This window comes from Orbicella franksi, chromosome 4 (assembly GCF_964199315.1).
Source record: "Orbicella franksi chromosome 4, jaOrbFran1.1, whole genome shotgun sequence".
NCBI lineage: Eukaryota > Metazoa > Cnidaria > Anthozoa > Scleractinia > Merulinidae > Orbicella > Orbicella franksi.
In genome coordinates this window covers 17238319-17262033 of record NC_138148.1, presented here as the reverse complement: position 1 = coordinate 17262033, position 23715 = coordinate 17238319, and the positions used below count along the sequence as shown (strand labels likewise).

The 23715-nt window shown below is 37.6% G+C and overlaps 1 protein-coding gene and 1 non-coding gene across 6 annotated transcripts in view; both read left to right on the top strand.

Annotated features, from left to right (window-relative positions):
* The first annotated feature begins 7244 nt into the window (after positions 1–7244).
* Positions 7245–23715, top strand: part of LOC145484693 (MAM and LDL-receptor class A domain-containing protein 2-like) — a 60269-nt gene continuing 43798 nt past the window's right edge. Inside the window, exons 1-10 of one of the 5 annotated variants that reach the window (XM_081463291.1) lie at positions 7245–8052; positions 15725–15763; positions 17089–17217; positions 17969–18210; positions 18697–18781; positions 19316–19469; positions 20461–20654; positions 21493–21786; positions 22281–22580; positions 23348–23501. In XM_081463291.1, the coding sequence (XP_081319417.1) occupies positions 8007–8052; positions 15725–15763; positions 17089–17217; positions 17969–18210; positions 18697–18781; positions 19316–19469; positions 20461–20654; positions 21493–21786; positions 22281–22580; positions 23348–23501 (1637 nt within the window). In that variant the 5' untranslated portion in view covers positions 7245–8006. Of the gene's footprint in view, positions 10183–15724; positions 16468–17088; positions 17218–17968; positions 18211–18696; positions 18782–19315; positions 19470–20460; positions 20655–21492; positions 21787–22280; positions 22581–23347; positions 23502–23715 lie in introns of all 5 variants that reach the window. The other 4 variants (XM_081463294.1, XM_081463293.1, XM_081463290.1 and 1 more) reach the window with 4 other exon arrangements.
* Trnat-agu (transfer RNA threonine (anticodon AGU)) lies at positions 12094–12166 on the top strand. Its single transcript has one exon. It is a non-coding gene; the product is annotated as a tRNA-Thr (tRNA).

Genomic DNA, 23715 nt, shown 5'->3' with positions numbered 1-23715 from the left:
GAAAGCTTGGAATTAAAAGCATAACGGTAGCGCAAGGCCTCAGTCGAATCGTCTATTCAACACCCAACATGCTACTGAGGGACAACTTTAAAGGTATGCCATCTTGAGAGCTCTGCACTTGACACTTGAAATATCTCACATGACGAATGCTGTAAAACATGACCGCATTCTGGGAATGCCTCACCGCATCTCACCTTCAACTGAGTTACCCGCAACGTTATTCTCGATGAACTCACATAAAATTCGGTACCGAAGTTGATTGAGAAGATGGGAGGTTATAATCCCACTCAAAAAACCTTACGAACATAAACAGCCTGAGTTGTTACCATCTAAGTAATCTTCAAGGCGAGATTTTCTATAGCTTCAAATGTACATAATACGATATTTCTGTTTGAATGAAATGAATGAATGAAGACTTAATTGAGTGTCAAGGGTATTTCGCTGTTAAAAAAATTAATTGGGCCCACTATTTGCACATTAAAATATATCTTAGCTACATAAAATTAAAATTATTTACAATTTAATTCGGGAAAACCTTAATAAGTAAGTAAATGTTAAATAAATGTTGTTCTTTCCTGAGACTGCCGAGATAAGATCAATCAGTTTTAAAATGTTGTAATCTTCTGGTAAACATAACGAAATCAATTTTACCAAGTGATTTTAGCTCCTAGCTGAAATATCAAAAAAAAAAAAATAAAATGATAGTTCTGCGGGAACGTCTAATGTGACGTCAGCGGCAAGCTCACACGATACATAATGGTATCAGTCTGTAACGTTTCTAAAAGAAGAGACAATCAATGTTAATGTTAAATTTGATTATATTTAGGAGGGTCATGAAAATCAAATTTCTTGTCAAATTACATTTTAATACAGAGTTCCAGAATTGCAGCCTTGCCAAGTTGGGAATCATATATTATTCTTCAAATACACGTTAACTGAAAGTAGATATTTTTTGTGATCTCCTGGTGTTATTCAAATGAGAATTTTTTCTTTCTGGCAAAAGGCTCCTGTACCTGCTGCAACAATAATATTTTGACTTGACGACAATCATGGAAACTGGCCAAAGTAGCTCACATACATTCTTTATTTTTTTGTAAGAATATTGCTTTTCCGGTCGAGGCTAAGTATTCTTATTTTTCTGTAGATTCTAGGCTCAAAATATCCCTGTGAATAATTATTCTTAGATTATAGAGTATGACATTTTTGTTTTTGAATGTATATGGTGTGTGGATGGTGTTAAAGTAATTATGGAGCCGGCCTGCAGGCATTTAAGGCCTGATATGACGTACATAACTTCTTACAGAAATGTTATTAGCACAGAACATACGGCTAGTGCTATTTTTGTTACTTTTGGGTAGTTTTGCCGTTAAAAGAAGGAAAAAATCTACAGGGTTTAGATAGAAACATAATTGTGTTGTATCAGCACATTTTAGATACAAAATTATATTCTTTTCAAGATATCAGCCTCGGGCTTATTCTTAAAATATTTTTTAAAATTTCACAAATTTCAGCCGCGATATGCTTATGAAACATATTCTTATAAAAACAAATATTATGCACATATATCTAAATAACATTGATAGTTCGTGTTAAATGCAAGATGGCCTCCACCAGTCTGATAGGCAAATAGAAAAATGTTAATATTTTGTCAGCATTTTTTGCTGCTGGTAATAAATATTTTGTTTTTGTCTGCACACTACACCCACGGAAATGACCGCCAACACGAATTGTTTAAAAACGTCAGAGCCACTTGTTATTCACAGTCTTATGCATATTTGGCGTCTTACAGTAGGTTTGCATTTTAGGCCGTAACGTTTGTAAACACCATCGGATTAAATGAGAAGACCAAAGCGACGGTTCGCATTGCTGATTTGCATCAAAGGTGAGCGATAAACTACTCTACTACTTACGTAGGCTATGTGAAGCAGTCTTTCGTGGTGTTTCCCCGCTAAAGGTGTTCGACCAGCATTTACAGGTGTATGATAAATATATAAAAAAAGCCTAAAGGATAATGTATAAAACGTTCAACTGTCGCTTTCGCATCTTGCTAGTATAAGTATATTCATCAGCACGGGAGAGGTTCAACAAAGTCTGAAGCGATGATTTCAGCGTTGTAAAGAAATTTCGCGACCAGGCCGTGTCACTCGTTAGGCCGTATAGGGAACTTGTGATTTAACTCGAATTTAACCGGTGGCGCTCTTCGTTTTGTAATACCCAAAATACATCGGTATCAGGTTCTCGACTGCTTTGTTTCGTGAGTTGAGGCCCTGTACTGGAAAATCAGTGGATTGATGAGACTTTTCCAGTTTGCGGGCATGATGATCATGTTATATCAAATTATATGGTAATGTGCAATCACTTTTATATATATATCTATATATATATTTACAGCTGCGTTTATTGATAATAAGATATGAGTAACAACTTAATGTACACCAAGAGCCACTAAATTAAATGTACACAGCTGTCTCTCTTCCTAGCACTAGCCTTAATTTATATATAAAAAAATATTGTTCCTTTGGAACTAAGTAATTTTACTGAAAAGCAAAGAGCGCGTTGCCAGCGAATATACGCCGTGTGGGCGGTTTTCTGTTAAGTGCACTCTTCTGAGAAGGTGGACGGAAAAAAAACGACATCGTATAAAACGTCAGCTTGACAAACAGCCTTTTTAAACAGCTTCTGTAAAGTACCTCTACCCTGTGATATGTCAGATGTATAGTTTTTAGCCCATTTCTTTCAGCATTTAAGAGGCCCTGCGCCTAAGAAACGACCGATGATTTCCGGCTAAAAAATAAAATCGGCCGATTTTTATCTCCCAAGCAGAGGTTACCGAATACTATTTATAAATGAATTTCTTTTGTTTCAGTTTCGCTTTAAACCGAAAATATCGAGCCGCAAACTTTTTCCGTCTGATAGCAGCAAAATCAGGCCGAAAATATGCCCCCGCAAAAAACTGTTCAGAAATTACTATGGCAACGCAAAATAATGAGAAAACTACACAGTGTTGACGAAAAAGGCCTTTTAATGCAATATCATTCGATAAACATCGAAAAACTTCCGAAGCGATTAAAAAATAAAGTTTCAAATATTGCATACTAAATTAGATGGAGCGTTGGAGCTGATTTTAAAATAATTATTTCTCAAAAGTTCAACGCTTTCGAAAGCAATCACAGTGATAAATCAGACATTGGAGGGATATACATCACGTTTCTGGAAAAACATTTTTCGGCCAAAATATATTGACCTTGTACAAAGCGTTCAAAGTTACCGTGTTTACCGTTATCCTACTACTTCGGCGAAACACTTCTCTTTTGCCAATACGGCCGTGGATAGCGTGTTAAACGCCACTTTAAACCTTGCTAGGCATTCAAAGACCATCCTGAGTAGAAGGATGTGTAATTGAAAGAGAAAGGAAAATGAAAAATACGCAGAAAAAGAAAATAACTCGAAATTACCATCTGCTAACGAAAGTTGAATCTGGAAAATGTCGTCGTGTGACAGCGGCCATTGACGTCATTTGTCACGTCAAGTCGCAAGAGCGTGGGAAAACGAGTCTGCAATGTCTTTCGGACGATCAGCGGCTAGGGATCCAGTCGTGACCCCATAACTCAGACTACGCTGCGGCCAAAACGGTGTGGCGGTTGAGGAAGTTTTTCTTTTTGAGTGACCATCGTTTGTGAAAAAATAACGTTACATTCTTCCACTAAACGTTTTCTGGCCGGGAAAAAAATGTTTTCTTATTTGTGCATTCGTTTGGATTGCGCCGCTGTTTAGAAAAATGACGTCAATGGCCGCTGTCACACGACGACATTTTCCAGATTCAACTTTCGTTAGCAGATGGTAATTTCGAGTTATTTTCTTTTTCTGCGTATTTTTCATTTTCCTTTCTCTTTAAATTCTACGTCCTTCTACTCAGGATGGTCTTTGAATGCCTAGCAAGGTTTAAGGTGGCGTTTAACACGCTATCCACGGCCGTATTGGCAAAAGAGAAGTGTTCCGCCGAAGTAGTAGGATAACGGTAAACACGGTAACTTTGAACGCTTTGTACAAGGTCAATATACTTTGGCCGAAAAATGTTTTTCCAGAAACGTGATGTATATCCCTCCAATGTCTGATTCATCACTGTGATTGCTTTCGAAAGCGTTGAACTTTTGAGAAATAATTATTTTAAAATCAGCTCCAACGCTCCATCTAATTTAGTATGCAATATTTGAAACTTTATTTTTTAATCGCTTCGGAAGTTTTTCGATGTTTATCGAATGATATTGCATGAAAAGGCCTTTTTCTTCAACACTGTGTAGTTTTCTCATTATTTTGCGTTGCCATAGTAATTTCTGAACAGTTTTTTGCGGAGGCTTATTTTCGGCCTGATTTTGCTGCTATCAGACGGGAAAAGTTTGCGGCTCAATATTTTTCGTTTAAAGCGAAACTGAAACAAAAGAAATTCATTTTTAAATAGTATTCGGTAACCTCTACTTGGGAGATAAAAATCAGCCGATTTTATTTTTTAGCCGGAAATCATCGGTCGTTTCTTAGGCGCAGGGTCTCTTAATTTGTGTTACGAATTGACGAAGTAGTAACTTGATGTAACCATATAAGAATTAAATTAAACATCTCGAACAGCGCTCTTGCTGAGTTTTCATCCGGAAGGAACACTAGCAGGTTTAGTAGATATCAACTAAAAATACAGAATTTTATAGACATTTCTCCTTTAAAGATCTGCCAGGTATTTGCAAGTCTGCTATAGCTAGCCTGTTTATTCTTGTTCCAGAAAAACGGACGGCATATGCTTGTTTTGATTGCTGCCGAAATAAATTTATTTATTATATAGGCACGACTGTTATACTGGAAATTACACCACTCGTAAAATTCATACTATACTTCATACTATACTTCATACTATACTTCATACTATACTTCATCCTCACTAGTGAGGATGTCGATGACAACAAACAGTCAGTTTGTCTATTTAACGAAAAGGAAATTACCATGTGGTTTGAACATATGAATTTTATTTTCTCGTGTTAAAAACAATATTTACAACTCTACAATAAAATTCATATTTTCGCGCCGCCGTTCGTGTAATATCCTCTATGTCTTACAAAGAAGTTCCTTATAGATATCATGATATCTGTGAATCTTTCTTGAGGTGGCTTTTGGTTGCTCTTCAGGTTTCAGAGCCATATAAGAGTACTTGGGTTGCAACCCTCTTCCCAGTTTTGGAAATTTTAGAAATTTTTTCGGGCAAAACGCTTATGATTCGGGCAACAGATTTTCGTACGATAATGAAGTAATATTTTCTTTTAAAATTTTGTGATTAAACTTGGATGTCAATCGAGGCCAGACGACCTCTCATACTACATACTTTTGAAATGATGACTGTTTCATTAGACGTGGGAATTGTGAACGTTTTTGTTTTTACTGAAATTTGACTGTGTTTGTATTCCGATTTTAACCCTGACGTTTTCGCGCATTATGTAATTTTTTCGGGCAAAAAAGTCACGCCCCAAGTCTAAAGGTGCCATACGCCAATGTTGCCAGATTTCAAAGAAAAAATCCCGTACTTGGTCAATTCCACATTTAGACAAAGTCTTAGCTAACACTGATTATTTTTATTGAACCCCGGCCCTCTTACAGTTGAGGAATAAAATATACAGAGACTGAGGTAGATTATAAAGCTGCTACAACGACCCACAGGTAAATTAAGAATAAATTTTTATAAGCTCTTTTACCCTGCATATTTGAAAATCGGTGGTGCGTGATGAGTTGAAGAACGGTCAATCAGTCATTTCTGTGGGTGTGATATAGCATGACAACTATCTTATATCGCGTTCTCGAATGTATCGTGCTTGACATTAAATGGATTTTTATTCTGGTGGAAGGCTGTAAAGTGGCTGCAATGAAATCAACTGAAAAATTTTGTATTGACCCTTTTGAAATGGAATGTGCTTGCAAGCAAATGAAACCACTAATTATGTCCCGTGATGTTTTCAATTCAAACAAGGAACATTTCCGCTGCGAGGCGGACTATCAGTTGAAATAAAATGAAGCCTGGAAAATTTGAATATATTTCTGCGCTGCTGAGATTCAAGTTGCTATATTTTTTTCCACCATGAAGAAAAAAAAAACATCTTTGCGGCATAAGTAGCACCATTGACCCGCTCCGGATGACTCAACTAGAATTTCCGGCCCAGTTCCTACAAAGGCCTAATGACGTAAACTCTGATCTTTGTTCACACAAACGAGATCAGCATTTTGGGAGTCCTTATAGAATTCATATGGTTGAGTGCTCAGTAAAAATACGAATTGAATGTACTTTCATAACTAAAGAATTGGTTCATGTTTAGCGTGCTTATATCGAATTATGGATCATGCGGGAAGTTTGGGGAGTACGGGAGAGGCGTAAAGTGTCACCGAGAGCAACTCTAGCTTCTTGAGTGCTCTCCAAACTTTCCAAATGGATCCATAACTCGATATATGTAAAGCTAAAAGCATGAACCATTACCTATGAATACACAGCGACAACAATTTGGCGCTAAAGCATGTTTTATTTGTGATTGACTACAAAGTTCTCACCGCAATGGACAATGAAGGAAAACAAAAGATCCTATTGGCGAGTTAAAATCACACCACAATCAGTTGAGCGGCAGATGAGCCCGGGAGAGGGTACTCCCAGAAAAATTGAGCGCCGGCGCTCGGCACGCCTCCCAAAATCCTTAATCTAATTAAGACCAAAATCTGCGAATTTCCCTACCCTATCTAGGACCTGACCAAAACTCGATACTCTATTCAAGACCTGGCCATTAATGCCATATCCTGTTTCAGACCTGCCTATTAGTCCCCTAGTTCAGACCGGTGCTAAGGCATTGTGAAGGGCTTTTGTCGATGGTCTTATCGATAATGATGAAAAAGTAGCTTCTTCTAAAAAATATACCCAATTCAAGACTAGAGTGGAAAAACCATAACCTATTTGAGACCAACATGGCTAAAATCGGCAACCCCCCCCCCCTCGCTCCCCCCCTCTCCTTTAGCAGTTGAGCGAGGAAGCTTCGGCTTCGCATTAAAATGAAAATGAAACAAACAAAGTCAAAATGCTCAAGTTGTACCCAGCTTCTTAGCTTGGTAAAATCAAAGGCCGAAGTAGGGTGTGATTTGCTCAGAGTGATGTTCACATTGTCGAAACTTGTCAAACGATATCATCAAAAGGGAAAAGTGAAATAATAATAATAATAATAATAATAATAATAATAATGAAATTGACTCGAACTTGACTCGTGTAACGATTTAACTCTCATTGTTACTGTAAAACTCGTTAATTACTCTACTTAATCGTGCTTCAGTAATGGTTGTCTGTCGGTCTGTCTAACATATATGGAAACTGTCAACAAACACTCTTCAATAAAGACGATCGCCAAAGAGCCACCTGAATTTATCTAATGTTTTACTTCACGTTTTCTTATATTCTCTATATATTAGAATAACAAGAAAAAATAGAAAAAAAGTATAGGGTAAGTACTACCTCTTCGGTGATATCTCTTTAAATTTAGTACTAGTCTGTCCACAGATGTTTATTTATTTTTTACTACGAGTTATTTTTCGTCAGGAGCGCAAGCGATGCCAGCACGCGAGAATAGGCGCGTAGCGCGAGATGGGCGCCTGAGGGTAATACTTTTGCTTGCGATCTTGACGGACTCAAGACAAAACACAGGGTCCGTGGATAGACTAATTTGCTGCTTAAATGCCAAATGCCAAGACAATCGTTCAAAAATCACGGCTGACTCGACACGTCATTGAGCTGGTTTACGGACCAGTGCCGTTTGGCTATGCTCTTGCCGAAACAGGAACTTCATTTGCATGAGCTTTGTGCGACCTTCAACGTGGAAAAAGAGTTCCGCTAGAGTCAAGCATAATATTAATTTAAGTTCTGCATGGCTCTCAGAGGCCGCAGTCTCAGCAAAACTTCAAGTGGAAGAGTAGATAATGGAACATGAACGCTCAATGACAAAATGATTGAGACGAAGAGGCATTCTTCATTTCTTTTTTGTTTGAAAGGTAAGTGCTACTCTATTTCTAGTTCGTAATTAAGCCATGTAAGTAATTAAGCTTTCGTTTCGCGCTTCACGCGGTCGTTAAACATGACTGACATAGTTGCATGCATTCGTCTAAAGGGTAGTAGTTAACAGTCGCTTTAGCATCTCTTTGGCGAATAACAAGCTTTTTTAAATCAAGGTCGAGCTAACTGAAGCCAAAGAGGGATTTCAGTATTTTTAAGAACTCCCAGTGAGCACTGATAAGTGTTGACAAGACAATGACTGAGCACAAACATGAATAATCTTCGAGTAAAAGCGGGGTACAATGAACGGCAAAAATCGAAACGAGTGGCTCAAAGGGACTATACAAAAGTATTGATAATGACAATTGCATAAATTCGTAAAGACGGCGAAATCATAAGTGCCATGGAAGTGGGTGTGTAGAAAAGCTAATAACGGTTACGTTAACTAGAATGGCTGATCAAAACGCGCAGCTCTCGTGGTCGCTGCAAGGGTCAGAGCTGAGCGAGCAAAATTCCAGATCTTAAGGAATATCTAGGTATATATATATCGAGGTATTTGAATTTTTATGAAGTGGAGTTGCATTGCTCCTCCGACTCGTGGCGATTGCTGAGCTGTTTTAGTTAATTGATTCATGGATGCTGACTTTCCGCCTGCATGCATGTTGAAACAACTGAACGTTGATCACCACTGACGCCTACATTCATATCAACAATGTTAATAAGAAATATAAGGAGTAACGTAATTCGACGTTTCGATGTATCCCACATCATTATCAAGAATAAAAATCGTTAAATGTCAAAGTTGTTAACAAGTAACTCAGTGACCATTCGGTCTCGTAATAACGTTAATACCCATTGTTTAACGTGCTAAAAGTGTGTGGCAAAATTATATTTCGCCTGATAATTTCCGTAGTTGAAATAAATAATTTCATCCAAGGACATGAAAAACCTGAAATCATGCTTGATTTCTGGCGAATGACCTTTCGATAATTACGCGGCTCGCGCAATTAAATCTACAAGTAACAGTGACCTGAAGGACCTGAAGGGAAGATCCATTCTGTAATAAGGCATAGTGCCTATAATATATTTAGAAGATCATGATGATCTTTGCTAAGAAAATATAACCCCCAACAGCTCCTAACTTTAGAGCGAGATACAACGAATTTTTTTTCTTTTCGCCGAAAAGTAGATCTATTATGAATAATGATTGATAACCATCGCATTCCTTTAAAGTTTTGAGTTCCGTTTTGTACCCGTATGACGTCATCGAAACTTGCGAAACGTTATCTGCTGACTCAGCAAAGTTGCTTATTCAAATATGTTCATGTCACTTCACATGCCTCCTTCGAAGCATTTGCATAAGATGTTCTCAAAACCAGTTTTCGAGAAATTCCTTCGGCAGTCTGAACTGTTATAAGAAACGTTCTGCTGGAATCAGAAGTTTACCGAGTTGGTTTAGAAGGCCTGGCCTGGTGTAAATTTTTGGACAACAGTGTGACTACACCTACCAAGGCCACTTAAGCAAATTTCTTTGCAATTTGACCACTGGCATTTTAAAAGTTTTAAAATAGTTACTAATAAAAATGACAACAAATCTGTTGCCTTTGTCATGTACAGCTTGATTTCATCAATAATTTGTCGGATAACTATTGTTAACCTCCGCAATTTTTTTCAGTTTTTTGTCGGGCGGCCTTGGTTCGAGTAGTTGGACTGTAAGTTCAATTTGCTTTCAAAGGGAAGAAGTAAGTGAGAGAAAAAAGTCGGGTTGGGTCAACGCAAACTGCCATGACATTGCACACTTAAAGTAAAAAGCAACATGTAGCTTTTCTAGATATGTTTTTTGTTCGCCAAGCGGTTTATCGTTTCTGCCCAAACACATTTGTGCATAAGAATGGACTCGTTACACTTGATCACACAAATTTCTTTGCTTGCCTACAGTAGTTTTCCTTCTTTATTTGTATATATTGGCCCACAGACGCTATCGTTCAACGCTTCTGTGGAGCCGTTTCAATCCGACTTTGTGCCAAACAGCCCCGGCATAAAGATTCTCGCATGATAAGAAAAACGTTGCCTTTTCATGGCCGAGCAGAAGAAGATTTCTTTGTTACATGCATGGCTTTTTCAGACCGGTAAGTTACAGAAGAACGCGTAGAAGCTGTCCATTTAACATATACACTTGCTTGGAATTGAGAGGTTAGCACTAAAAAAATTTGGCGTTTCGTGAGCGAAGTTGAATGATGTGAAAATTGAGCAATGAAATGCAATTTTTTCAGGTCCTTTCTGCTCAAAGTTATAGGTGAGAAGTAAATTTTACGATAGCTGAAAAGCATGGCTTGCAGTATGCCTAACTTACAGATCTTGACGCGGCGCAAAAAAATAGTTGTTGTACAAATGCTACTTGTACATTTACAAATACCAGATGTCTAAATGGAAGCTAGTGGAATTCAGTTACTCTCCTGACAAGGAATGTTTCATTCTGTATGTCAGTTTAAATAGGTTACCAATTTTGCGACGTAAAAGAGCAAAAACATATATTTACGTTTTCAAACCTATCAAGACAATTAGCTACCCACCCATGTGGCACGACAGACAACTTCATGTCTGATAGTAGGCATAACTCCCACTTAGCAATTTACTCCAAACTTGATTATGTCTTCTTTCAGGAAAAATCAAATCAAAGGCACTAAATTCTGTATAGATTAAATTGAAAGTTACAAGAAACAGTCGTATGTCGTCAAAATATATATATTAGTAACCATAATGCGTATTGATAAGTTGGGCAGTACGTATGGCGACCTTAGCATAAAGGTAAGCCTAAATGGCTTGCCTCAAGTTTAAGAAAATAAGAACACGGGGCACAGTTTTGCTTAAGTTGAATAATCATTTCACTTGGTGTAGTTTCGTCCCCAAGACAAAGAATTGGGTTGGCGATAAGGATATATATCCCGGGATGTATACCGGGGTGGGGGAGGGGGGGGGGTACTTCCTTATATGGGCTATATAGGTATGTGCGGCCCCAAAGGGTAGGGTTTTTTGATTTATATTCCCCGAGACTTCTCCTGTCTTTGACTAGTCTTTGTATCTACCTCCATAAGTCGTTCCTTCAATAAGAAACATTCTTTGCCTTCAGTTTATCTCTCTGTGTTATTATATCAGATCTACGATGAATTTGCAAGACTTACAATATTATGTTACTAAATAGTAAAGATTGATCACACTTTTGTCACCATCTGCAACATATATATATATAGTTTGAGCACTCTGGTAATGGCTTAGATACTACCACATGTGTAGTATTTGGGGCGGCTTTTTAAGCTTAGTCCCCATCCTAGTCTTCAGCACTGCACTGATGAGGCCCAGAAGGCCGAAACAGTACTGTCTGCAGTTAGTTAGTTAGTTAGTTAGTTAGTTAGTTAGTTAGTTATATATATATATATATATATATATATATATATATATATATAGTATTTGGGGCGGCTTTTTAAGCTTAGCCTCCATCCCAGTCTTCAGCACTGCACTGATGAGGCCCAGAAGGCCGAAACAGTACTGTCTGCAGTTATATATATATATATATATATATATATATATATATATATATATATATATATATATACTGTATATGAGAGAACCCCTAACCCTGTTCACCCCAAGTAATCATATTTTAAAGTGAATAAATGTTTGATATTTGGATATCACACCCGACTAGTATGCGGGGGGACGTGGGTTCAAATCCCACTCAGGGCGAATTTTCTTTCAAACATTTATTCACTTTAAAATATGATTACTTGGGGTGAACAGGGTTAGGGGTTCTCTCATATACAGTATATATTAATTTGAAAGTAGCCTGTATCCCTTGTGGATCCTCCATTGTCATCCGCTAAGTTGACTTCGGTCGTGTATCATGAACTTGATCCTTAGTTGGATTTCAAAACGGAGTTATAGGCTTCCCCTACCTTGTCACCTTGAAAGAAAATTTCCCGGGAGACCACGTTCCATGCCACGTAAATCACATCTTCGATTGCCGTGTTGCCAGCATGGTTGTCCTGATGGTGTAGTGGATATCACACCCGACTAGTATGCGGGGGGACGTGGGTTCAAATCCCACTCAGGGCGAATTTTCTTTCAAACATTTATTCACTTATATATATATATATATATATATATATTTAAAAACGTTTGATAAAGCAAGGACGGACAACTTCTGACGGTAAAAAAGTTAAAAAGTTAAAATTAAATTAAATTTTTAACTTTTTAACTTTTTTACCGTCAGAAGTTGTCCGTCCTTGCTTTATCAAACGTTTTCAAATTCATTTTTGCGGTGAGGCTTGGACTGTGAATCTTCATTGATCCTCCTGACGCAGTGGCATTCTTTGTTGGCTTGAGGCATTTTATAACCGTTTTATATATATATATATATATATATATATATATATATATATATATATATATATATATCTATATATCTACATACGAGATAGAATATCCGGTCTTTGCTCAATGTTCTCCCATGTTCGAGCCTGCGGTTTAGCTACATGGCATAAACCATTTACATTACGCTGTGGAATCCACTAAAAGAGCAATTCAAAGACTTGGAATTTTCGCCACTTGTAAAAGAACTGTGTTGTTTTACCAAATTAGTCCAATTTTAAAGAACACGAGTCATTTATAACTTCACTCTGCTATTTTTGAATTCGACGCTATCATAATGTTGAAACGAGAAGCGCTCAAATAAAGAAGGTTTCTCTTTAGCATATTGGTATTTTTACTCAGGGCATCACTCTACCGTGAGGGACAAAAGAAACTTAACAAATTTGCAATTTTGTTCTCGAAGCCTCGGAGCCATGTCAGAATAATGATATATCGAACATATATCGAACGTGGCCTATAAGTATGGAAGGATATGCCATTTGTCAGTTGGTGAACGAACTTTTTGCAAGCTTTTTAGAACTGTACACTAGCGTGGAGCTGGGCATAATGTGTATTAAAGTATCGTAAACTGTAACAATATCTCTGCATGATTGGAAATTAAAAGTAATTCTCGGCCAACACGCCATTTTTCTAAAGAATATACTTTAGTATATCGAGCGTGGCACACTGCACTGAGTTCAATATACTTTCAAAGCAACTAGTCATTTTGATTACATCACTGCTCACTACACATTGGTCCGTTTTGGTGGCGTGACATTTTCACATATTGAAAGTCGAAGATGGCGAATATAAGTTTTATATGTTTTTTTTAAAATTAAAATTGCATCGACTAATTATCCCTTTAAATATTTGTATAAATCTTTATTAATATCAGACTGAATCTGAAAAACAAAGAAAGTGGAGCCTTAAATGTTTGGAAGTGTTTTTGGTGAGATACTTGTTGTGTTCTATTTTCACGAGTAAAGTTACTAGATTAATCTTTGCACAAGCGCTAGCAGTGCTCAGTATTTGCTACGACTGACTGGTTTAGTTGAACTTCCGGCTCCAAGCTAAGGTTGCAATTAAAAGTTTAATTACCTTGTTGATTTACAACAAAGGCCTTATGACGCAAATCAAGTTTCGACTTTCTAAGGAGCACTTTAGATTTTCAGAAAAAAAAATAATGCGGTCAGTTAATGCGGTCAGTTAATGAGAAAATAAATCGTACGTGCGTGACTTTGTGAAAATACGAGTACCTTGTAAAATTCCTTGTGACTATCTAAAAATTTCTTGCTGTCGCATAAAGTAATTTGTCCCGTTGTTCCGCTTGTGTCAGCAGGGGAGAAACAAGTAACAACGGTCGTCTTTAAATCTCTCGGCCTACGTTTATTCACTATGTGTCTGTGAAAAGTTGTGACCTTGTAATATCTTCCCTCGCTTGAGTTTATTTTTTGATATTGGTTAGTTCATTCTATTACAGTAGCATTTTGTTGGAAAACGTCACACCCTCTGTTAATTCCAGTTTAGAAGTAATATATCAAACACGAGAGACATTGTTTCATTGGGATATCCAAACACCGAGAATAGAGTTGGAAAATACGACGCGCAGCGGAGTATTTTTGACCAAATTCGAGGTGTTTGGAAAGCCGATGAAACAATCTCTCGAGTGTGATATTCCTTATCAATCAAAACAAACACTAAGGAGTAGACGGAGAAGTAAAATCGTCAAAATCTATTCTAATTAAGACCGGGTATCTAAACCTCCTTCACGGTTGTGATCTTCGTTTTAACTTGATGAATTATTGATGAGTTTGAAAAGTATGAGTTGATTCAAAACCAAATACAAGATTTCTCTTGTCAAAAAACGTGAAAAATACTGCATGGGAGCCATCTACGCAAGAAAGTATGTCTTGTGTGGAAGCTTTGCTTTGATTTCAAATCAAACTACCAGGCTGTTTTCAAATGTTTTGCTCAAACGGTTGACGATTATGCAAAAATAATGATCACAAGCAATAAAATGTTGACATTAATTGCTTTCCCGCATCTGCACCGACTAAATGTTCTAATAAATCAGCAAAAGTTTAACGACTTGATGTCAACACTTCCTTAGAATAAGTTAATAAGTTATAATTAGTGTGCTCTGTTCAAATTTCTATGAACTGATCAAAAATAATGATCGCAATCAGTTTACTTGTGATAAGGGAAAATAAGTATGTTGTGATTCAAAAAAGGATTTTTTTTAACCTAGCTGCGACCAAAAAGCGCTATTACGCATTAAATCATTATCTTCTTATTGCCAAATATCATATATATCGCGCAAAAAATCAGTCAGAGACTCCAAACTTAAAGGTCTTTCTTGCCTTACCGGAAAATAAAATCAAATGTGAAAGGCAAATGGCCATTAAAAACTCTAACTGCAAAAATTACGAAGCTAAGTGACTCTCTGCATTTGCGACGCGTGAAGCTTTTTCTTTTTCTACTTTTCTGTGCAAATGTTTCAATGCCTGTTACAATGTTCCCAGTAATGAAAGCTAAGGTACCATGTTTCTTATTTGTTTTTTCGAGTTTCTTCACTTCATATCGTATTTTTTTCCTCTGTGCAGTGTAGCCTAAAAGCTTTAGCAATGTAATTGAATTCTGTAATTAGCATTAGTTTTGGTACTAGTTGTGTGCTTGCGTTATTTCTGTCTTTTAGTACCAACGTTAGCAGTGCGCTTGTAAATTGTTTTTTTTTTTTGGGTTTGTGCTACAAAAAGGTGAAAAAAGTATTGTAAGCAGTGTACTATTAAGTATTGTTAAAGGGGCTCAGTCGCGGTTTGCGCATATTAAAATGTGTAGCCTCAATTTTTCAAATTCGTCGTTTGTAGTGTTAATCTTCTCTATCCTTACCCATCCTTGTTCCTTTATGGTTTATCCTTATCTCTTTAGCGTTTTTCTATCTTATGAAACTGTTATTTTCAGGTTTCCTACCATTTTAAGGTAATTTTGTATGTGGCCAAAATAACTCAAAATATCGTGACTGAGCCCCTTTAATATCAGCATCAATTTTTTTAGTAAGCAGGTTAAGTGAAAATTTTGTAAGTAATCAGTGATTATAGAAGTCTAATTGTCCTTTAGCTTGTAGTAGTTTGCATTGTAAGTAGTTGCAGTAGTGTTTTGTTCTGTGTTAATAAAAAAAAAGATTAAAAAACAATTGGGCCCACGGATTGCGCAAAATATGCGACTTGACTCACTTGTCTTAAATTATTTTGTTTTTCGTCCTAGTTTTTCTACTTTATGTGCAACTGACCAGCGCAGAACACAGTAAGTACATAATGTCCTTTATTAGCTACTTTATTTGCTTCTTACGTCTACGAAGTTGCTGTAGGTAATGTTCTGTAACAATCAGATAACAGTCCCTGGGATTATAGACTTGCTCATATATTGCTCTTTTGGTGTGACGTGCATACTCTCGGGAGAACTTTATAGCAGGGAGTGGGGTGGGTGTGGATTTTATCTGCGTCTTAAAAACATTTCAGTTAGTTCAAGAATACTACATATTAAAACTGTTGTGTTACGTGTATACGTATATGCAATTAAGAATATTAAAACAACAAATAGACGGATCGGTTTTGAGGCTCCGTAGGGAGGCTTTATCTTACGTATTTGCAAGAAATAAGGTGAGATGCAAGTTTGCTTGTAACAAACCAATTTTTATTAAAATAATTTGACTCAAGAGGCGTGTTGCCGCCGCAAGGCCGCGTTTAATTCTTTTGTTATTTTTTCCGTTTGTACGCGCATTCTTTCCGTCATCATCTCATTCTTTTCGTTATCTCACTTTCTCGTAATCAATATTCTGTTAGGTTTTTCCGCATAATTTCGTTTTGTTTCAGGCCATTTTGCATGCGTTTTTCTAGTCTGTTTGTGCATTTCCATCGCGACGTTACAGTCATCTCGTTTCAATTTTACCGTCTTCTCCGCTTTCCTCTATCGTGTTCCTCAGTAGCCGTCTTAGTCATGCAACGTTTGTAAGTATTGCTCACCTTTGGCTTTCTATTTCTTTTATTGTATTCGTTCATAACTTGTAATTTATTTTGTTTGTGGCAATCGCACTCATTTCATCGTTTTCATCGCTCCTATTGCCTTCATCGTTTTCACCTTTTAAGTTGTACATTTCGTGGCTTCCATTAAAGCATACTAGTGCAGCGTGTTGGACAACATCTCAATACGAAATTCAAAAGCTCTGGCGCATGTCCTATGCTATAAAATCGAACAAGCTTTAAACTTTAAATTTATGTCGTTTCAGATTTTAGCAGAATTTAGTGGTGAACAGTAGAGACAGGAAAGACTTTATGTCTCGGGGCTAGGGGATAATAGTTGCCCTCCGAAATTTTATGCTCTAAAAACGCTAGCATGTAGTATTTGTTTTTACAAATACAAGTTTCTGCAGACAACTATCAGCCCAAAAGCCCTCAATGGCTTTTAGCTCGCGCTTTTTTCACACAACGGCCGTGAAACAAAAAGCTGTGGTTAATATGAAATCGATTTATCCTGTTTTGCATTTACTGCTGTTGTTATTTTGTAACATTTGTAGATATCTATGAAAAGAATCACCATGTAGTAATCCTTCTGCTTTGTTCCGTGACTAGGTTGTAGTTTTGACTCTGGGCTGTGTTCTGGCTGGAGCCAAGATTATTGGGATGACTTTGATTGGACAAACCAGTACGGTTCGACTCCGTCTTACTCCACGGGGCCTTCATCTGACCATGGGGGCTACGGTAGGTTAATCATGTCCAATGTTCATCTTATCATTAATTTTTATTATTAAAAGGATCCACAATTCAAGGTTTGTGTTTAGTACTCGTTCAGTATTAGCAGAGGTAATTGGTGTGGTCGAAAATTTAGCAGGAGTGCAGCGATCGGATATGCCGATCCGATTACGCGTTCAATAAATCTCAAGTAACACTCCTTTCCTCGTTAGAGGGTTACCAAAAAATGAGAACCATACAAATAAATTTTACTTGTTCAGCTATCGATTCAATTCTGGATTAGTCGAATAGCTTTCCAGTAATTGGGAGGTTGTAGTCGTGGTACCAGTATAATTTTTGGATGATAAAAACACCCTGGTCATTCAAAATGATAGTGATATGTGAACGAGAAGTTATGGTAGCAGTATCGTAAAACGCTGCGGTCATTTGAAATGACAGAAATTTGGGAAATGAAAAAAAAACAGTAAATCCTATTCGTCGTGTTCTTGATCGTATTATTTTTATGAATTTGCTTAATATGCTTTTAGTATAAATACAATACAGTAAACGTTGTTTAAACATGGTGAGGATTAAGGCTGCAAGCTTGTGGGGCCGTTCAGAAATAAAATCTAGAAAGATAAGTAAAATTATTCTATAAAATTACAATTACTAACTACAATTAAAATACAATACAACTAGAAATTACAATTTAAAATCATAGCTGCTAATTAGAATATTAAATTAATAGCATATACATTAACTGACGAATGTTTTGTTGCAGGACGCTACATGTATATCGAGACCTCCTCACCTCGGGTATATGGTGATAACGCCAAACTCGAATTTTCGGTGTCGAGCTTTGACGTTGGGAAATTATCTTGCCTGGAGTTTTATTACCACATGTATGGATACGGAGTGAATACTCTCAATGTTTTCAACGGATATACAAGAGTGTTTACTAAATCAGGTGATCAAGGCTCCCAATGGCTGAAAGCCAAGATTACCATGACTTTGGGGAGCAAAGTGAGTTAAATATTATGTACATGTGTTTTTTTCTACGTCTAGAGCATATTATTTTACAATATGTACAACTAGGTCAAGGAAAGATAAAACAAAATGAAATAATAAATTGAGGGAATGGCATTTTAGAGTGAACAAGTCATTTCATAAGCTTTTCATCGATCATCTTTTCCTAGCTTAGTTTACGTCTAGTTTTAGTTGTTAGTTTTAATATCACGAGTTGTGTAAATGACATATTGCTTGAGCTTTCATACGATCATTCTGTACAATTACGAGCGCTCCTGTTTTAATTTGCACTGCAGTGCTATTTAAAATTTAACGATCAATTGACCTACTTTCAGCCAGTCACAAAAACGTAATTTCCCCAGTCATGTAATAAACCACCATAAACTCGCTGCTGTGGCAAGTAGACAGCGTAGATAAAACCATTGGTCATTAGTCGTTTATTAGGTTATGGTAATGGTGATCAGCATTCTTTCTTGTACCCAGATTGCCTTCGAGGGGATAAGGGGAACAGACTACACAGGAGACATTGCCATCGATGACGTGTCCATTACCGCTGGCATCTGCCAAGGTACATCTGGAACTGTACTCGCGGGATTCTCTGAGTGTATCCTAATCTTTGACATATCATCTTTGAATTTTCGTTTTGTACTACACTCTCTGTCATCTGTAGGAGATGAGACTTTGATAACAAAAGCTGTAATAGAAATAAAGGATCATGTGCACTTAAAGCATCTGCAGTGCAATGTTGATCGATACCCTCGATGGATACCCTCGATCGACTCTCGATAGACACTTGATCGATATTCGATCGACATTCCATCGACACTTTGGCTGACACTCGATCAACACTTCGTCGACATCTCGGTCGAGAGTCGGTCGAGAGTGGACTAGTTTTCGATCGGTGTATATGCGTCGGAAGACACTCGACCGACTATTGACCGACTGTTGATCAAGTGTCGATCGAGTATCGACCGAGAATCGATGGGGATGTGGACGAGTACCGATTGAGATGTCGATCGAGGGTATCGATCAACACTCGACCGCTGATGCCCTTGGTACACATTTCAGCTGTCTATTGGTAACTTTTTTTTTTCTATTTTAGGATGCACGGAAAACGTGAACAAATCGTTTGGCAGACTGGACGTCACATATTCGAGTAAATTCGACCCGTACTGTAACTGGATAATCTCACATACCGGGACAACTCAGACCGTAGCCATTGTTTCGATCAACCAAATATACTTTGGTTCCAGCAGGTATACTGTTTTTGTAACTATTAACCTAATTTAGGTTTGAAAATAATCTTAAACGAAGTTTGTCACCAGCTGAAAGACGTTTGTCTAAATATATAGTCTCTTCGACATAAGCCGTTATTACTCCACAAGATAGAAAAATGAACTGGCAGGTGATAAAAAATAGACCAGAAACCTTTTGTATCCCTCGAGAGCCTTTAATGAGCAGACTATATAGGAGAAAAGTGAAAACAGAAATTAAATCTCGAGGAAAATTGTCCACACTTTATCTCTTTGAGGCCTCTAGTTTGTCAACGTTTGTCCAGACGATTTAGTTTTTTTTTTTACAAAACATATCGATCCCACTGTATTCACGATTTTAAAATGTTTTTGTTGACTTTGGTTTAGACCCCCACGAAACCATCAAGTCCCATCCCAGAAAAATATCGCCGATCATTTTAAGACAGATTCCGGTATTTATAGGTTCTCCTCCGTATCTCTAATTTCCTTGATAAATTACCGTAAAAAGACCAGGACCAGGTTGTTCAAAGCCCGATTAAGCTAACCCAGGACTAGCGAAAATTGTGATTTAAGTTTTGTAGTTTTTCGATGAGGTTTCCTGTTTATAGTTTTCCGTTTAAAGTGTATATGACATGAAAAATAAAATAAAATAATCAAAAAAATAAAAAAGACTAATACTTCATTAAACTTTAGGGTTAGCGTCAACCAGCTTCGAACAATCCGGCCCAGAGTTGCATAGCGTTTTTTTGCCAGTGATTATGTCAAAATGAAACTGCCGACAAAGGCCTTACTCCAGTGGACAACGCGTCGGTCGAAAGTTGGTCGACAATCGGTCGACAGTCGGCCGACTGTCGACCGACGCGTTGGCCGACGCGTTGGCCGACGCGTTGGTGGGATCGGATTGTTTACCTTTACCGAAATCTGCACATTGCTTGTTGTATGTAGCCTTTAGGATATGTAAGTAGTGACAAACATATTTTATTTTGTTCCGCAGCGAATATCTCAAAATTTTCGACGGAAATGGAACAGAGGTCTTTGCTCTTAGTGGATGGCTTCCGCCCTCCAAGAAAACAATTCACGAAATTTCGTTTGGAGAATCCAAAAATATCACGATACAAGTGTCTCTCGTCAGAAGCTGGAGTTACATCAAAATTGACTACGGTACTTTGAACCAAGGTCTAGATTCAGGTAAGGAAGAGAGTAAAATTAGTAAATCATCCTATTTTTAAAATTATAACACAGTTTTACCGATCAAGTGATTCTCTCGATCTAAAAAACTACACCCAAATCATCACCACCACACTCTTTTCTTTGGAAGAAGCCCTTGTGTAAGAACGGCAAGGCCTAAAAATAACGAAATTTCAAAACGGCACTCAGGCTGAGAGTCACTAGAGGAAGTTTATTGCCACAACTCCTTGAAAGAACAGAATGAAGTCTGATAAAATGTAGAGCTTGAGTCTGTACAGTCCAATAATCAAATGGTGCTAGGGAGATATTTAAACATAACCGATCTTCTCTCTTAAATAGCTCATAGTACAACCTCTTCAGGAGACGACTACCTGTACCTAATTCACTCAGGACTATGGCAAATTATAGCAAAATGACTGAACTTACAACGAATGAAATCATCCTGAAAGATGATTTCCAGTCCGTACTGCGCAGTCTCGGCACCCAAATCTTTGTGAGTCCCACTCGATGGAATTTGTTGGGAACTGCTTACCTTATTCCTGGGGCATTTTAAATTATCTTTTCAACACTGTCCATGGTTTTTGCCACTACGAAGTTATTTCATCTATTGATACCAGAAAGAACGAAGCATAAAGCTTCACATCCATAATGGCTGTTGACATGAAACGTTGAATTTACTTAGCATAGAAACAAAACATAGCAACTAAGAACGTTCATCCTCAGTCCAAAAATTACACGTTCTTACAAAAAAGAAATGTATTTGACACAACTGGGTTTAACTGTTAATAAATATCAAAAGAGTTTTCTGTTTTATTGCACTAACTGTAACATACTGCAGCTTTCCCTCTGGCCGACTTGAACGTGACCGTTGTAAACAGAACCACGAACAGCATCGAGATAGTTTGGAGTAACCTCATCCATCAACACAGTGGTGGAGTGCGTTTTTATGTTGCTCTTGCAAGAAGTTCCAACAGCAGCGAACCAATTGGCAAACTAGTGCCTGGAAATACCACAACATCGGAGATAATGGGCCTTGAAGCTTACACAGAGTATAACGTTAGTGTTGTAGTCGTGAATGGTAACGGAACACAGTTCAAAACTGCAGATTTCTCGGTCCGGACCGACGAAGGAGGTGAGTGCTAAACACTTAGACAAAGAACCAAAAAATTAAGTAGTTTCAACAACAACTCCAAACAATGAACTTTCAATTTGTATTGTTTTGCGTGAGTCAAATCTGTTCTAGCTTACTGTTTTCTGCGTGTAAGCATTAAATTAACAAAAACAAACCGTAGTAAGGTTTTAGTGGCATCATTATTTAGCTCGACAGAAAGAAAGCTGAAGGGGAAACATTGAAGTGGATCCGTAATTAAATAATTTCACCACGACACGTTACTGAAATGGTTTATTCCAGTAAATTGTTGTAATTTTGGCAAATCGTAATTTTTTTTCGTAGTCGAATTCTGTAAACTGCCTTCTAGCTTAGAATTCATAGCCTGGATTACGGGCAGGAAAAAAAAAAACATATTTATTCTCTTCTTTAAGTGCATCCAGACTGAGTGACATACCCCGTTGGCGCTTGCAAAAAAAAAAAAAAACTAATAATAATTCTGTTTATTTCCCTTTAAGTTCCCAGCAGGGCTCCTAATTTTCTGCGGGTAACAAGCGTTGAATTTACATCCGACCTTTTGGTGGAGTGGAACCCTCTTTCCCAGCACTACGCCAATGGCAAGCTCTTAGGGTACACAATCTACTACAGAGAAAGCAGCTATTATTGGTCACCATATCAAAGTGTGAACACTAGTAGTACCTACCCTACGCAAGTGAAATTGAAAGATCTTAAACGAGGGCAGCAATATATAGTTCATGTAGCCGCTTTTACGTCAAAGGGAGTAGGACCATGGTCCTACAGTTATTATGCGACCACAGGTATGTTTCTATGAGACAATTCGTTGTGTATAAATTACGCAATATTGTGCCCATTTCTGTTGCTAAATTCAATGTGTTTACCCGAGAGATGGTTAAAAAAGTAGTTTCTTACCATCCGAGCTACATGGCCTGTTTTTGTCCTCTTGCGATTTGCATCAAAGGTTCTGGGATACATGCAAAAACCCAGAAATACTAGTTTCAAGGGTGTTCAATGAAAGAAAAATCTAGTTACAAGAAAGTAGGAAATTGTTGGTGAACAAAGGTGGGCTGAAGGTAGGCGGATGGGTCGAAGTAGGTAGGTAGTTAGGTAGGTAGGTACCTACAAAACCTCTCTGCCCATCTATCTAGGGTGGGTAGGTAGGTAGGCAGATAGGTTAGGTAGGTAGGTAGGTAGGTAGGTAGGTAGGTAGGTAGGTACGTGTAGGTACTTGCCAAACATCTCTACTTATCTATCAACCTAAGATGGATCAGCAGATAGGTAGGTACCTACCAGACCTACCACTAAAAAACTTAGCACTGAAGAAGGGCTAGCCCCGAAACATGTGCTTAATAATTGGCTTTTTGCTGCTATTTAAATTACCATCTATAACTTTTGAATCAGCCAAACATGCCTCACATGTACCTAAGTAGGTAGGTAGAGGCTTCGCAAGCGGGTACAAGCCGAGATAGACAGGCATGTTTGTCGGTGGGTTGGTAGGTAGATAGGTATTATTTACCTACTTGTTCATGTTACTGAAAAATAGTTGTTGTTCCATTTTTTCTTAAAGGTTGCTCCATCGCTTTAAATGAAAGCTTTGGCCATATAGACTATACAGGCACGAATTACAATTACCTTCGATGCAGTTGGGTAATTCAGAACGCTGGTATACGCGAAGCTATCGCTCTGATTTCCGTACAAGAAATAAATCTTCAATATTGCAGGTAATGTGAAATGGTTATTATTTAAGAAATAGAAATCTTGTTCCTTGTTTCTATCGAGTTACAGAAGAACGAGTGGAAGTTTGGGGAAAACACAAAATACGGTGGGAGCACAAGCAGAAACTTTCTTGAGCGGTTTTCAATTGAGTTTCGTGGAACCAAAACCAAAGTAATCACTCTAGCTAATCACAGAGTACCCAGAAAATCCAGTGAGCCA